The sequence below is a fragment of the Pristiophorus japonicus genome, chromosome 8, assembly GCF_044704955.1.
Source record: "Pristiophorus japonicus isolate sPriJap1 chromosome 8, sPriJap1.hap1, whole genome shotgun sequence".
NCBI classification, from domain to species: Eukaryota; Metazoa; Chordata; class Chondrichthyes; family Pristiophoridae; genus Pristiophorus; species Pristiophorus japonicus.
The window spans coordinates 208229535-208244950 of NC_091984.1; the positions used below are offsets into that span (position 1 = coordinate 208229535).

Here is a 15416-nt window from a genome sequence, read left to right on the forward strand (position 1 = left end):
GGGAGAGAGAGAGGTGGGGGGGAGGGAGAGAGAGAGAGGTGGGGGGGAGGGAGAGAGAGAGGTGGGGGGGAGGAGAGAGAGAGGTGGGGGGGAGGGAGAGAGAGAGGTGGGGGGGAGGGAGAGAGAGAGGTGGGGGGGGAGAGAGAGAGAGAGAGAGAGAGAGAGAGAGGTGGGGGGGAGAGAGAGAGGTGGGGGGGAGAGAGAGAGGTGGGGGGGAGAGAGAGAGGTGGGGGGGAGGAGAGAGAGGTGGGGGGGAGAGAGAGAGGTGGGGGGGAGGGAGAGAGGTGGGGGGGAGGGAGGAGGGAGAGAGAGATAGAGGGAGGGGGGGAGGGAGAGAGAGAGAGAGAGGGGGGAGAGAGAGAGAGAGGAGGAGGGGGGGAGGAGAGAGAGAGGAGGAGGGGGGGAGGAGAGGGGGGGGGAAGGGAGAGAGAGAGAGAGGAGGAGGAGGAGGAGGAGTGGGGGAGGGAGAGAGAGAGGAGGAGGGGGGGGAGGGAGAGAGAGGAGGAGGAGGGGGGGGAGGGAGAGAGAGGAGGAGGGGGGGGAGGGAGAGAGAGGAAGAGGAGGAGGAGGGGGGGAGGGAGAGAGAGGAGGAGGAGGAGGGGGGGGAGGGAGAGAGGGGAGGGAGAGAGGGGGGGAGGTGGGGAGGGAGGGAGAGAGAGGGGGGGAGGGAGGGAGGGAGAGAGGGAGGGAGGGAGAGGGGGTGGGACGTGGGTCGGGGAACAGGAGCGCGGGTCGGGTCAGTCGGGGGGGGAGCGGGTCTCGGGGCGGGGGGGGGGAAGCGGGTCTCGGGTTGGCGCGGGGGGGGAGCGGGTCTCGGGTCGGCGCGGCGGGGGGGGGAGAAGCGGGTGTCAGGTCTCGGGTCGGCGCGGGTGGGGGGGGAGAAGCGGGTGTCAGGTCTCGGGTCGGCGCGGTGGGGGGGGGGGGGGGAACGGGTCTCGGGTCGGTGCGGGGAGGGGGTGGGGGGGAGCGGGTGTCGGGTCGGGGGGAGCGGGTGTCTGGTCGGCGGGGGGGGGGAGTGGGTCTCGGGTCGGTGTGGGTGGGGGGGGGGGGAAGCGGGAGTCGGGTCGGTGTGGGTGGGGGGGGGGGAAGCGGGAGTCGGGTCAGGGCGGCGGGGTGGGGGGAGCGGGTGGCGGGTTTGGTCGGTGGGGGAAGCGAGTGTCGAGTCTGGTCGGGCGGGGAGCAGGAGCTGGCCGTGGGAGGAGCCTCATTCACGCAGCCCCAGTGAGGCCATTGGGCCAGGGCTAGGGACTGCGTGCTTCGGGCCCCTCCCACACAGTTCGGCGCCTGGAGCTACTCCACTTGCGTGCCAACTGTAGCGCGCATGTGCAGAGGTCCCGGCACTGTTTTCAGCGCTGGGACCTGGCTCCGCCCTCCCACAGCTCGTGCTGACTGCGCCGAGGGCCAGAGTACCTGTAAATAGGTGGAGAATACCGAGGATTTTTTTAGGCGCGAAAAACGGGCACCCAGCTCGGAGGGGCGCCCGTTTTTTTTCTTGTGGAAACTTGGGCCCATAGGAACTGGCTCTCTGGAACACTCCTTCCCACAACATTTTTAACTCTGATGGACTATGTTGCCATGCAGCACCCAGCAAAGAGAAGTGTCACATGTAATAATAGGCATCACTACAATTTTTATATATGGTGCCCAGATTCTGGCCTGGTGATGCAACTTGTTTGTGCGTTGAGTCACAGAGCTCTGTCTCTGACTCCTTACATCAGCTGGCCTACCTTTTATAGAGAGGAGATGATTAAAGCCTGGGCCAGGGTCAACCCATAAGAAGTAGACAGAGGAATTGATGAGGTTATGGGGAGCGGCAGGGAAATGGAGTTGAGGCCATGATCTTATTGAATGGCGGAACAGGCTCGAGGGGCCAAATGGCCTACTCCTGCTCCTATTTCTTGTGTTATGTTATGTTGAGTGGCCTTGGTAGAAGTTGCTCAAACGCCCTCACAGCAAAGAAATTGGGCATTGGGGTAGGTTATTTAGGAGAGAGCTGGCATAAGGGGAAAGACACAGGTTGGGAAGCAGTAGTGACACCAACTCGGCAGGCGAAAGCAATGATGGAAACCACCAACAGTAATGGAGACCTAAAGCTCATCGATTGTAAACCTCTGCAGTGTACCAAAATGTGGCATAACATTGAGTCTCAGCCTTCCCAGCCATCTAAGAGAACTCTTTGAGCTTAGTTTATTCCCAAGTGTAGGTCTGCCACAAGTAAGGCATTCTTTATAGGCTGTACTGCTTTTTAAAACTTACAAACTATCAAAAATGCCAATTTAATATTTTTTATGTTTTTTCTTTAAGTGCTTCAAATGCCTAACGATCCTCACTCTGCTCCCACTTAGGCTCATGGAGACAAACCTGGAAAAACAATGATGGTTGGTGCAGCGGTGGTGGATACTTTTATCTGGCAGGCATTGGCCTCAGTTGCAATTCCAGGATTCACCATCAATCGATTATGTGCAGCTTCTCTTTTGCTACTGGGGAAAACTACGAGGTGGCCCCTGCCTGTGAGAAAGTGGACAACTACCGCTGTCGGCCTGTCTGCCATTCCATTCATTATAACTCCTATTGACAGGTAAGATCTGTCTGGGTCGTACAAGTGACGTTTCTAATTGGTTTAAAAAGCCATGTATCAATACACCACTGAAAAGAACACAACCTTTTGGCGGCGGTGGGGGTTACTTGGTCATTCATATTTTTGAAACTAACAAAGCAACTGGAGAAAATAAAAGGGAAGTAATTGTGTAGCAACCAACTGCTGAATGTGGGGGAGAGGAGAAAGTGTGAAAGTCAGTGTATGTATGCCATAAACATTTTTTTTTTGATCATTTACAATGCCCTTACAGATGGCAACCAGAGTAATTCTTCCCCCATGTTTAGCGTTTTGGTAACTGGTTTTCATAAACTCAGTTTTGATCTTCAAAATAGGAGAGTTGTAAAATCTCTTAACTTCATTGAACTTCTGGAATGAGGTTGAATAGAACACATGGCACACTTGCATTGTTCACTCAGCTCATCCGCTTCGGAAACCCTCATCCATGCCTTTGTTGCCTCTAGACTTTACTATTCCAACGCACACTTGGCTGGCCTCCCACGTTCTCCCTATGTAAACTAGAGGCGATCCAAAACCCGGCTGCTGGTGTCCTAACTCGCACCAAGTCCCGTTCACCCATCACCCCTGTGCTCGCTGACCTACATTTGCTCCTGGTTAAGCAATGCCTTAATTTCAAAATTTTCATCCTTGTTTTAAAATCCCTCCATGGCCTCGTCCCTCCCTATCTCTGTAATCTCCTCCAGCCCCCCCCCCCGAGATATCTGCGCTCCTCTAATTCTGCCCACTTGAGCCTCCCTTGATTATAATCGTTCAACCATTGGTGGCCGTGCTTTCTGTTGCCTAGGCCCTAAGCTCTGGAATTCCCTCATTAATCCTCTCCACCTCTCTATTCTCCTTTAAGCCACTCCTTAAAACCTACCTCTTTAACAAACTGCCCTAATTTCTCCTTATGTGGCTCGGTATCAAATTTTTTGTCTTGTAATACTCCTGTGAAGCGCCTTGGGACACTTTACTACGTTAATGGTGCTTATAAATACAAGTTGTTGTTATGTGGTAATAGGTAGTCTTTTGCTAAACCCATAATGCCTTGTCTTTTATCCCAAGGTTATAGATTCACTGAACAATGCAGTCTCAGTGGAATTAATCAATGACTTTAATGTGAGGATAGTATGAACTACTGATTGTCCCTGATGGCCATTGTGGAAGGTTAATGAGTTCAAGTTGTAAATTTCTGTTATGGGTAATGAAAAATGGAGGATCAAAGATCCAAAGCTTACCAGGGGTATGGTCTTCACAATAAAAGTGTTGGTGAACAGCACACTATGATTGACATAGGATTTGTGATCAAATTTCATTCATTTTTTTTAATGTTGAGAAAAGACAAATTTCCACAAGTAATGTATGTATAAAATCCCAATAAAGTTTATTTCTCATGAGCTTTCATCAGTAGTTAGCTGCATTCATAAGTGAATTAGAACATCAACCACCATATGAAGCCCCACCATCACTGGATTGATGATTTGGCTTTTCAAACTCGGTATGCAATCTGTTTAATATTAGAAGAAAGCTGCCATTTCTGCCAGGGAGCAGAGCTCCACAGTTTTATCCAAGAACTCGTGCTTTGTCATTTAGTTTGATGCAATATGCAGCAAGGCACATGCAGCAGGGAACGCAGGTCTTCTAACTGTACATTGCACTGCATGTCGTCGTGAAGCAGGCAGAGGATGGTGACGAACTTTTGGGGGCATCTGAAACGGAGGAGGACGCTCCATAGACCCTCGTGATTGACAGTGTCAAAGGCCTTTTGTAAGGTCGAAGGCAGCCATGTATAAGGGCTGCTGCTGTTCCCTGCAGCTGTCATGCTGTAAAAACCATGTCCGTTGTGCTCCGTAGGGGACGAAATCTGCATTGTGACTCCGGGAGGAACTCCTCAGCCACAGGGAGAAGACGGTTGAGGAGGAGACTCTAGCGACTATTTTCCCAGTGGCTAATAACAGGGAGATTCCTCTGTAGTTGCTGCAGTCGGACTTGTCCTCTTTTTTAAAGATGGTCACGATCACTGCATCTCTGAGATCTCCCAGCATGCTCTCCTCCCTCCAGATGAGAGAGATGAGGTCATGTATTCGTGCCAACAGTGCCTCTCCGCCATACTTCAGTGCCTCAGCAGGGATTCCATCCGCTCCCATAGCCTTGTTGTGTTAAGCTGTCTTATGGCTTTTTCTACCTCGTGCAGTGCTGGGGTTTTACTGAGGTGGTGGCGAGTAGCATGCTGCGGGATGGAGTCGAGAACACTCGAGTCAAAGGCAGAGTCTCGATTGAGGAGATCTTCGAAGTGCTCCTTCCAGCGGGCCCTGACCGCCTGCTCCACGACGACATGCAGACTGTAATCCTTACCAGCGGATCCATTACAGACCCAATCCACGTCCGGACTGGGGTCAAACAGGGCTGCGTCATCGCCCCAACCCTCTTAATCTTCCTCACTGCCATTCTCCACCTCACAGTCAACAAGCTCTCTGCTGGAGTGGAACTAAACTACAGAACCAGTGGGAACCTGTTCAGCCTTCGTCGTCTCCAGGCCAGGTCCAAGATCACCCCAACTTCTGTCGTCGAGCTACAGTATGCGGATGGCGCCTGCGTCTGCACACATACAGAGGCTGAACTCCAAGCCGTAGTCAACGTATTTTCTGAGGCAAACGAAAGCATGGGCCTTATGCTAAACATCTGCAAGACAAAGGTCCTCCACCAGCCTATCCTCGCCGCACAGCACTGCCCCCCCAGTTATCAAGATCCACGGCGCAGCCCTGGACAACGTGGACCATTCTCTCATACCTCGGGAGCCTCTTAACAAGAGCAGACATTGATGACAAGATTCAACACCGCTGCCAGTGCAGCCTTCGGCCGCCTGAGGAAAAGAATGTTTGAAGACCAGGCCCTCAAAACTGCCACCAAGCTCATGGTCTCCAGGGCTGTAGTAATACCCGCCCTCCTGTATGGCTCAGAGACATGGACCATGTACAGTAGACACCTCAAGTCGCTGGAGAAATACCACCAACCATGTCTCCGCAAGATCCTACAAATCCCCTAGGAGGACAGAGGCACCAACGTTAGTGTCCTCGACCAGGCCACCATCCCCAGCATTGAAGCACTGACCACACTTGATCAGCTCCACTGGGCAGGCCACATTGTTCTCATGCCAGACACGAGATTCCCAAAGCAAGCGCTCTACTCGGAACTCCTTCACAGCAAACGAGCCAAAGGTGGGCAGAGGAAAGACCTCCTCAAAGCCTCCCTGATAAAGTGCAACATCCCCATTGACATCTGGGAGTTCCTAGCCAAAGACCGCCCTATGTGGAGGAAGTGCATCCGGGAGGGCGCTGAGCACCTCGAGTCTCATCGCCGAGAGCATGCAGAAACCAAGCGCAGGCAGTGGAAAGAGCGTGCGGCAAACCTGTCCCATCCACCCTTTCCCTCAACGACTATCTTTCCCACCTGTGACAGGGACTGATTTTGATCTGATGTGATTTAACTTTCTGTGAGGCATTTTCTAGTTCATTAACACATTTCTATTGCTCTTTCCAGGTCTGTGGACTTTCTTTTGGATTCTACATTAAGAAAGTTGTATGGAACAGAAGAAAAGCACAAACCATAACAAAAGGCAATTGGAACTTTTGCAAAAGGGGCATCTAGCCAGTTTAAGATTTCTGTACACTCGCTTTAAATTAAATTGCAAGGCAATGAACTCTACTCAAATGCTGGAGACTGGGCTGTCTCCATTATAGTGGGCATTGGGTGAAGTTCCTCTTTTTTTTATATGAAAGAGGTAGGTGCTTGTTTTTCTTTGCTGACAGGTTTCTAACTACAAAGAGTAGCAACATGTGGCTTTCCAACACGTGATTTTGAGAATATGATTTTTAGGTTGGTCAATCGGAGCCAGGAGGAGGGAAGCCGATTCCAGGGGGAGGAGAGAGAGAGACAGGCCGGCCGCAGTATTTTACGGGGGTGGGGGGGCGGGGGTGGGGAACGCTCCTGCTCCTGCTCCTGCTCCTCTCGAGATTTTTGGAGCTCATTCTCAGCGGACACCTGTGGTCCCTTTAAGGAACGTTGGTGAGGCCGCTGAACGCCCGGTACAAATGGTCAGAATCCCAGCCGTGTGCACTCTGCTCATTCCTACCCGAATATTGTAAATGGGGCCCTACACGCCCGCTGCACCCCCTGATTTGCATATTGAATCTGCCTCCGGCCTGTTTGAGGCGTTCAGGCTTCTCGCCCATCCACAGGCCCAGCTGAATGTTGTGGGTGTCGGTGGGGCAGCCCAGGTACTCTCCCCTGATGTTTAACAGGCGGCCATACAACTTTCAGGTGGTTGTAAACTACCCCGCTTGTAATCAAAGGGAGGAAATAGTCACAACCAAAGACCCTATACTGCTGCAGTCCTTGTTCTTCTGTGTGTTGGGTTTAATACGACTGGTTATCTTGCTAGGCCACTTCAGAGGGCAGTTAAAAATCAACCTCGTTGATGTAGGACCGGAGTCACATATAGGTCCAGACCGGGTAAGGACAGCAGGTTTCCTTCACTAAAGCACATTAGTGAACCAGTTGGGATTTTAGGGTGATCCTACGTCCCGTTTGCTGGGGACAGGCCCCAAATGACGTATTGTGTCCCTGGCAAACAATGCCCCCAGAAGATTTCCCCCATTCACAAAACCCGAACCTGAAGTGTACACCTGGGCAGCGAGTTTACAACCCCCCCCCCCCCCTTTTGGGCAGTGAGTTTACAACCCCCCCCTCCCTTTGGCAGTGAGTTTACCTACCCTCCCCCCCCTCCTCCTTGGGCAGTGAGTTTACCTATCCCCTTCCCCCGGGCAGTGAATTAGATTGGGCAGTCAAAACAATTTAGGGGGGTGGGCCGAGCGAGGAGGGATTGAAGGAAGCCTTTGTAAAGGTGAAGGTTCCTGGTCTTAAAGCCGCACTGCTCTTAAAGCTGTACCACTGGTGGGTAATTTGAATCCGTGGATCAGAAAGGAACCAGGAAAAGAAAAGTCTGAAGCTTGTTAGCGTAAATGTAATTCTGACAGAGATTAGCCACAGGGGTGGGTGAGTGAGATTGAATAGTGTCAGTGGGGGATGGGTAAGACCTGTCTGTACAGCAGCCAGGATCATGTGGAAAAAGTCACACAAGCAGTGAGTGGGACTTCCCTAACCCCAGGACTCCTCTCCCAACACAGGACATTTAAGAAAAAGAAAAAGAGCGAGCGAGCTTGCATATATATCATAGAATCAAAGAAATTTACAGTACGGAAGGAGGCCATTTTGGCCCAACGTGTCCGTGCCGGCCGACCAAGAGCTATCCAGCCTAATCCCACTTTCCAATTCTTGGTCCGTATTCCTGTAGGTTACTGCACTTCAAGTGCTTATCCAGGTACGTTTTAAATGTTGAGGGTTTCTGCTCTACCACCCTTTCAGACAGTGAGTTCCAGACCCCCACCACTCTCTGGGTGAAACAATTTCCCCTCAAATCCCCTCTAAACCTCCTACCAATCACTTTAAATCTATTGCCCCTGCATGTTGACCCCTCCTTCCTATCCACCCTATCTAGGCCCCTCAATTTTATACTTCTCTAAGGTTCCCCCTCAGCCTCCTCCGTTCCAAAGAAAACAACCCCAACCTAGTCAATCTTTCCTCATCGTTAAAATTCTCCAGTCCAGGCAACATCCTCGTAAATCTCCTTTATACCCTCTCTAGTGCAATCGCATCTTTCCTGTAATGTGGTGACCAGAACTGCACACAGTACTCTAGCTGTGGCCTAACTAATGTTTTATATAGTTCAAGCATAACACCCCCCCCCTGCTCTTATATTCTATGCCTTTTTAACCACCTTATCTATCTGGCCTGCTATCTTCAGGGATCTGTGGACATGCACTCTAAGGTCCCTTTGGTCTTCTGCACTTCAGTGTCCTACTCTTTAGGATGATTTTTTAAATTCATTCATGGGATGTGGGCGTAACTGGCAAGGCGAGCATTTATTTCCCATCCCAAGGTGCTCTCGAGAAGGTGGTGGTGAGCTGCCTTCTTGAATACAACTGAATGTCTTGCTAGGCTATTTCAGAAATTGTTTTCTGGAGCAAATAAGGCATCACTACTTGATTCTACATCGATCTATAGCTGATTGATTGATTTAGATTCCTGATGCCCTCAGTGATATCCTGCAATAAAACTGAGATGTAAAGGATAAGGTGGGTAATTTTGAAAACAATCTGAAGAGGTGTATAAGGATGACTGAATCAATATCACCCATTTTACACCGACCGCCAAAGTCAAAATTACCCCCCCTTAACTTTTACATCTCAGTTTTATAGTATAGTCATGACCTGAACAGCCACTGGCAGTGCAGTTTCCAGAGTTTGCCTGCAGGTCAGCGTTACTCTTTCATTGGTTGGAATTTTTACATTGTAGAGAGTGCGGGTTCATGAGTTGGTCGTCAGTTAAAAGCATTAAAGTCCAGACCAATGTGTTTGAGGTTAATGACTCAATAGCAGACAGAGGACTGTCATACAAATGAGTTCAGCTATTGTACACTAACATTAAAATCATATCATACAATAATAGAAATTTACAGCGCGGAAGGAGGCTATTTGTCAATTGTGTCCGCACCGGCCAACAAAGTGCACATCCAGGTACTTTTTAAAATGTGGTGAGGGTTTTGCCTCCAACACCTTTTCAGGCAGCGAGTTCTAGACTCACACCATTCTCTGGGTGAAGAAATTTCCCCTCAAATCTCCTCTAAACCGCCTACCAATTACTTTAAATCTGTGTCCCCTGGTTGTTGACCCCTCTGCTAAGGGAAACAGGTCCTTCCTATCCACTCTATCTAAGCCCCTCATAATTTTACACACCTCAGCCTCCTCTGTTCCAAAGAAAACAAACCCAGCCTATCCAATCTTTCCTCCATAGCAAACATTCTCCAGTCCAGGCATTATCCTCGTAAATCTCCTCTGTACCCTCTCTTGTGCAATTACATCTTCCCTGTGATGTAGAACTCAACGCGGCGAGGTCAGGGCAAAGGAGCGGTGAGAGACTGTGGAGGGATATGATCGGGACCCAGGGGAGGCGTGAGTTCGGGGCCAGGGTCCCAGGGGCAACATGGGCCAGCCCACACTGTGATCTGTGTGCACACTAGGTCCGTGCACCAGAGCTGGTCTCCAGTCATCTTGGGTAATCCTTGCCACTGGACCAAGACCTAGCTCTGTCAAGCCCGTGTGGTGGTTGGTGTGCAACGGCCACCACACGTTTAAAAAAAAATTTAAAAAAATCCACGCACAGGCATCTTCCACCCTTGATGTAGTTCGGGTCCTTCATTGAAACACCTGTGAACTCCTCCATTTTTGGCGTGGAAGCAAGTCATCCTCGTTTCGAGGAACCGCCTATGATGAAGAATTACATAGAGGCATTTCACCGCAATACTCATAACGATTGAAATTTAAAAAATTGTATAGATTTGGTTACTTATTTTCTTAACTATTTAAACATCTGACCAATAACCTGTTTTATTAGCCACATGCCCATTTCAGTCAAGGATATAAACCATCTTCACTTGTTCTAATAATGTAGGATACTGCAGAGCATGACTGGTTTGACTGGACTCGTAGCCTACATCCAGCAGCCACGGGACAGTACCCCAAAGTGATAGTAATTTAGGACCAGAGCGGTTACCTGGAATCTTCTTTTTCCCTGTAAGTACAGGGTAGAGCATTGTAAAAAGCACATTTGAATTTAACCCATTTTATTTATAGTAATTATCGTCCCCTCCCCAAAACAGCAAATGGGATTTACACAAGGAAATATAAAAATATCTTCATTAATCTAAGGAACCTGAAAGCTGGTCACCTTTCACATAGGACATATTCTGCATTTCTGTACAATTCTCTTTACATTAACTACCCCATTCCTTGAAGGACTCAACGACTTAGTGACATTAGATGTCACTAATAAGTTTCATGAGCTTCCCTTAAAATACAGGTGTCAAATGTACTAAGGATGGGCTACCATTTAGATAATTGAATTGTGTGTCGGCTTCCTTGAAAAGCTTGAGAAAATGTACATAAGCACATAGAAAATAGGTGCATGAGTAGGCCATTCAGCCTTTCGAGCCTGCACCACCCTTCAATATGATCATGGCTGATCATGCATTTAAATATCCCATTCCTGCTTTCTCTTCATACTCCTTTAGCCGTGAGGACTATATCTAACGAACTGGCCCCAACAACTTTGTGGTAGAGAATTCCACAGTTCACAATTCTTTGAGTGAAGAAGTTTCTCCTCATCTCGGTCCTAAATGACTTATCCCTTATCCTTAGAGTGTGATCCCTGTTTCTGGACTTCCCCAACATCGGGAACATTCTTCCTGCATCTAACCTGTCATGTCCTGTCAGAATGTTATGTGTTTCTATGGTATTTCATTGCATCATTAAACTGGTCTGAATTTGTAGGCGGTTAACTGCTCATAGTCTAACTTCTTGTGCTATGTGGGTACGCTGCAGTCTGAACAGAGAAACAATTTAAAGAAACTGCTGCTCAGTCTCCTTGGCCTTCACACCACATTGAAATCCCATGAACCACAACACTCACATTGCCTGGAGATAAGAATTGGATAGGTTGGCTCTGGAATATCAACCTTTCCCTTTGAGCGAAAGGAAGCAGATAAAGTGGGTATCGAGCAGTTGGATGCAAAATATAGTTAGTTCAACACTTTCGCAGCCAAAGTTTGATCGTTGATTTATTAGAGGAGCAAATGACCATATCTGTGCTGTTGTTTAATTGAGAAGGTTACTTTCACACTAAGGATATGCAGATGGGTATACCAACTTATATTAAATTCTGTTACAATATTAGGGTTTTCCCTGTGATAATTCTATATGCAATTGAGCTCATTCACAAAACAGAATGACTGCTAGTAATCAATTGAGAAATATTGAGACAGTATAACATTTTCATTTTACACTTGTTTTGATGCTGCATCTCTGCTACAGGTCTTGGTTCCTTGAGTTAGAATGAAAATGTGTGTTATCAGGGAGAACAAAAGTGGTACTTGTGAAAAAGGTCAGGGCATTGGATGAGACCGGTAATCAAAATAAGTAAAACAGTCTCTTATCAGTACTGATCCACTACTGCCCAGATGCATTGACTGCAAAGTGGAATTAACTTTATTTCTGCATAGCTGAGACATTTAAAAGATTGTATAACTGCACCTAAAATACAAATACACAAACCTGCCCATGTGCTATTAAAATCTTGAATATTCAAAGCCGGTGTCATGGTGATACAATGTGTTAAGAGGCCTTTGAATTGAAAAATACTCACTGCCTAAACTTCCCATAAATACCCACTAGGGTGAAGCACAAAATAGTAGCCATGAATCTTACCCCAGCAACAACCACCAATGGCTAATGCAATAGAACTTGACCAAAATTAAACTATTGAGGTGAAGACAATAACTTCAATTAAAATGGAATTCGATAAAGTATTTGAAAAAAAATGGTGCAAGAGCACCAATTGTGTAGAGATGTCCAGTTGAAGAACTATCAGTGCACAGGCACAATGGCCTCCTGTTCTGCAATTTCTAAGGTGATCTGGAGAAATGAAGGAGAGAAAATTGGCAAGAATAAAAAGAAACAAGTAACCATTGCTTTTCCACCGTAGCATATCTAGTAACTGGCTATAGAATGACATTGCCAAAACAGGGATCCAAATATTCCTTTACAAAAGATGCTGCCTGGTACTGTGAGATGAGAGTGGAAGAACAAAGACATTATAAGGGAATGTTTACGTTTAATTGAAAAATCAATTCAATGCAAACAGTAATAGCTTAGAGGCTGCAGTTTAATAACCACAATCAACCTGGAAACAAGTCAACACGTATCAATGCTGAATCATGGACAACTCAATGCAGATCCTTTATGCTTATGCCTCTTACAGTTTTCAGTGCTGACTCCAGCATAATCAAAACACTGCCACTTCACTTGTACCCAGTGTGCTAACTTGAAGCACGCTTTGAACTATGCCTGGAAACACTTGTGCATATTCAGTAATGTGTAGAGTTGAGTGAGAATGGAGCATTCATTGTTCACTTCCCCAGCTGTGCATACACAGCAGCCTGGCTACCGGGGACAGCCAACCAGCGAAAGCACAAGGGGAGGGTTGAAATAATGCTGGTAGTGACCAGGCTACTTTTGCGTTGTCAGCTGCAGGTGTTACACTGGAGTTGATGCGGTGCTCGGAGGGAATGAGAGCAAGTGATCAAAGTATTGATACTAGAGGATTGGAACACCTTGACCAGTGATCAATTTAATGGTAGGTGTACGCCAATAGCAGAGTGAATTTGGTCCCAGGTTGCTGTTATGATGCCATTAGACATCTTTAAAATGAATTCAAACTTGTATTTTGAGAAAAATGAACAAAAATACATTTTAAAGCAGATTTAACCATACCCTAGCTAAATAAAACCAAGCAGCAACAGGAGAGAGCAAGATATTTAGTTTGACAGTAATTTAACTGCTACTGCAGAAAATCTCAGATCAGATCAGGTAGACCCCGAAACGTCAACTGTGCTTCCTCTCCACAGATGCTGCCTGACCTGCTGAGATTTCCAGCATTTTCTGTTTTGAGTCTAGCATCTGCAGTATTTTGCTTTTGTAACTGCTACTGCAGTTTTAAGTAACGTCATTTGGACCTAGATAAAGACAAAGCCTAGCCCAATGCTAACCCTAGAACTCACACTAGAGTACTGGCCATTTCCTAGAGATTGACCGCTCCATATCGCAGTGTATTCTCTCAGATAGGGAAGGCTTTGGTGCCAGAATGTGTCGCGCCTTGAGAGAAGTGCTGGACTAGGATGCCGCTGCAAGCAGGGGAAAGTCCACAGTTGTGTGCAATCCACAGGCACGATGTACAAACTCTACTTCCCTAGTTTCTCGGGGGTTAGTCACAGCAGTGCCTAGGAGATTAATCTTTCATTGCTAGAAACTCCAAAAATGGAAACCTTGCAACATGGGTTGGGACGGAGCAGACAGAAGATAAAGGGAACGTGCTCCGATTGGCGGAATGTGACAAGTGGTGTTCCCAGGAATCTATACTGGGAGCTCAGCTTTTCACCATTGATGACTTGGATGAAGGAAGAGAGAGTTGTAGATCAAAATGTGTAGATAACGCTACGTTAGGAGGAGACAGCAAGTTGTGTAGATGGAGCAGGAAGTTACAAAGGTACATATGCAAATTAAGAGGGGGCAAAACTCTGGCTAGTGGAGTTCAGTGTGGAGACATGGGGAGGTCAGCCACTGTAGATCCAAGAAAGACAAATCAGTATTTTCTTCATGATGGTAAACTAGGAACTCTGGAGGAGCAAAGAGGACTGCTAATTTTGTACCTTTGTTTAAAAAGGGAGCAAGGGATAGACAGAGTAATTACAGGAAAGTTAGCCTAACCTTGGTGATGGGAAAGTTATTGGAAAAAATCTTGAGGGACAGGATAAATCTTCATTTGGAAAGACATGGATCAATCAAGCACAGTCAGCATGGATTTGTCACAGGAAGGTCGTGTCTGACTAACTTGATTGCATTTTGAGAGGAGGTAACCAGGAGGGTCGATGAGGGCAGTGCGTATGATGTAGTGTATATGGACTTTAGAAAAGCTTTTGATAAAGTCCTACATGGCAGACTGGTCACGAAAGTAATAGCCCATGGGATTCAGGGCAAAATGGTAAGTTGGATCCAAAATTGGCTCAGAGGCAAGAAGCAAAGGGTTATGGTTGATGGATGTTTTTGTGACTGGAAGGCTGTATCTAATGGGGTCTGCAGGGCTCAGTGCTGGGTCCATATTTATATTTATATACCACAAAAACCAATGACTTGGACTTAAATGTTGGGGATATGATTTAAGAAGTTTGCAGCAGACACTAAAATAGGCTGTGTGGTTGATAATGAAGAAGAAAGCTGCGGACTGCAGGAAGATATTAATGTACTGGTCAGGTGGGCAGAACAGTGGCAAATGGAATTTAATCCAGTAAGTGTGAGGTAATGAATTTGGGGAGGTCTAACAAGGAAAGGGAATACACATTAAATGTTATGACACTGAAAAGTGTAGAGGAACAAAGGGACCTTGAAGTACTGGTCCACAAATCCCTGAAAGTAGGCGGCCAGGTAGATAAAGGTGGTTAAGGCAGCATATGGAATACTTGCCTTTATAAGTTGAGGCATGAAATAAAAAAGAGCAAGGAGGTTATGCTTGAACTGTATAAAACACTGGTTAGGCCACAGCTGGAGTACTATGTGCAGTTCTGGTCATCGTATGACAGGAAAGATGTGATTGAACTGGAATGGGTGCAGAGGAGATTTACAAGAATGTTGCCTGGACTGGAAAATTTTGGCTATGAGGAAAGATTGGAGATGCTGGGTCGGTTTTCTTTGGAACAGAAGAGGCTAAGGGGAAACCTGATTGAGGTGTATAAAATTATGAGGGGCCAGGATAGAGTGGCTAGAAAGGACCTGTTTCCCTTGGCAGAAGGGTCAACAACCAGGGGGGGGGGGGGGGGGGGGCATAGATTTAAAGTAATTGGGGGAAGGTTTAGAAAAGATGAGGGGAAATTTCTTCACCGACAGGGTGATGGGGGTCTGGAACTCACTGCCTGAAAAGGGTGGTAGAGGCAGGAACCCTTGCCACATCTAAAAAAGATATTTGGATGTGCGCTTAAAGTGCTGTAACCTACTAGGCTATGGACAAAGCTGGAAACTGGGATTTGGCTGGATAGCTCTTGGTCGACTGGTGCGAACACAATGGACCAAAATGGCCTCCTTCCGTGCTGTGAACT

The 15416-nt window shown here is 47.4% G+C and overlaps 1 protein-coding gene across 1 annotated transcript in view; it reads left to right on the plus strand.

Annotated features, from left to right (window-relative positions):
* mtfp1 (mitochondrial fission process 1) overlaps positions 1–6374 on the plus strand; it is a 20992-nt gene extending 14618 nt beyond the window's left edge. Inside the window, exons 3-4 of the mRNA XM_070887884.1 lie at positions 2346–2578; positions 6137–6374. Of these exons, the coding sequence (XP_070743985.1) occupies positions 2346–2578; positions 6137–6206 (303 nt within the window). The 3' untranslated portion in view covers positions 6207–6374. The remainder of the gene's footprint in view (positions 1–2345; positions 2579–6136) is intronic.
* Positions 6375–15416: the final 9042 nt, after the last annotated feature.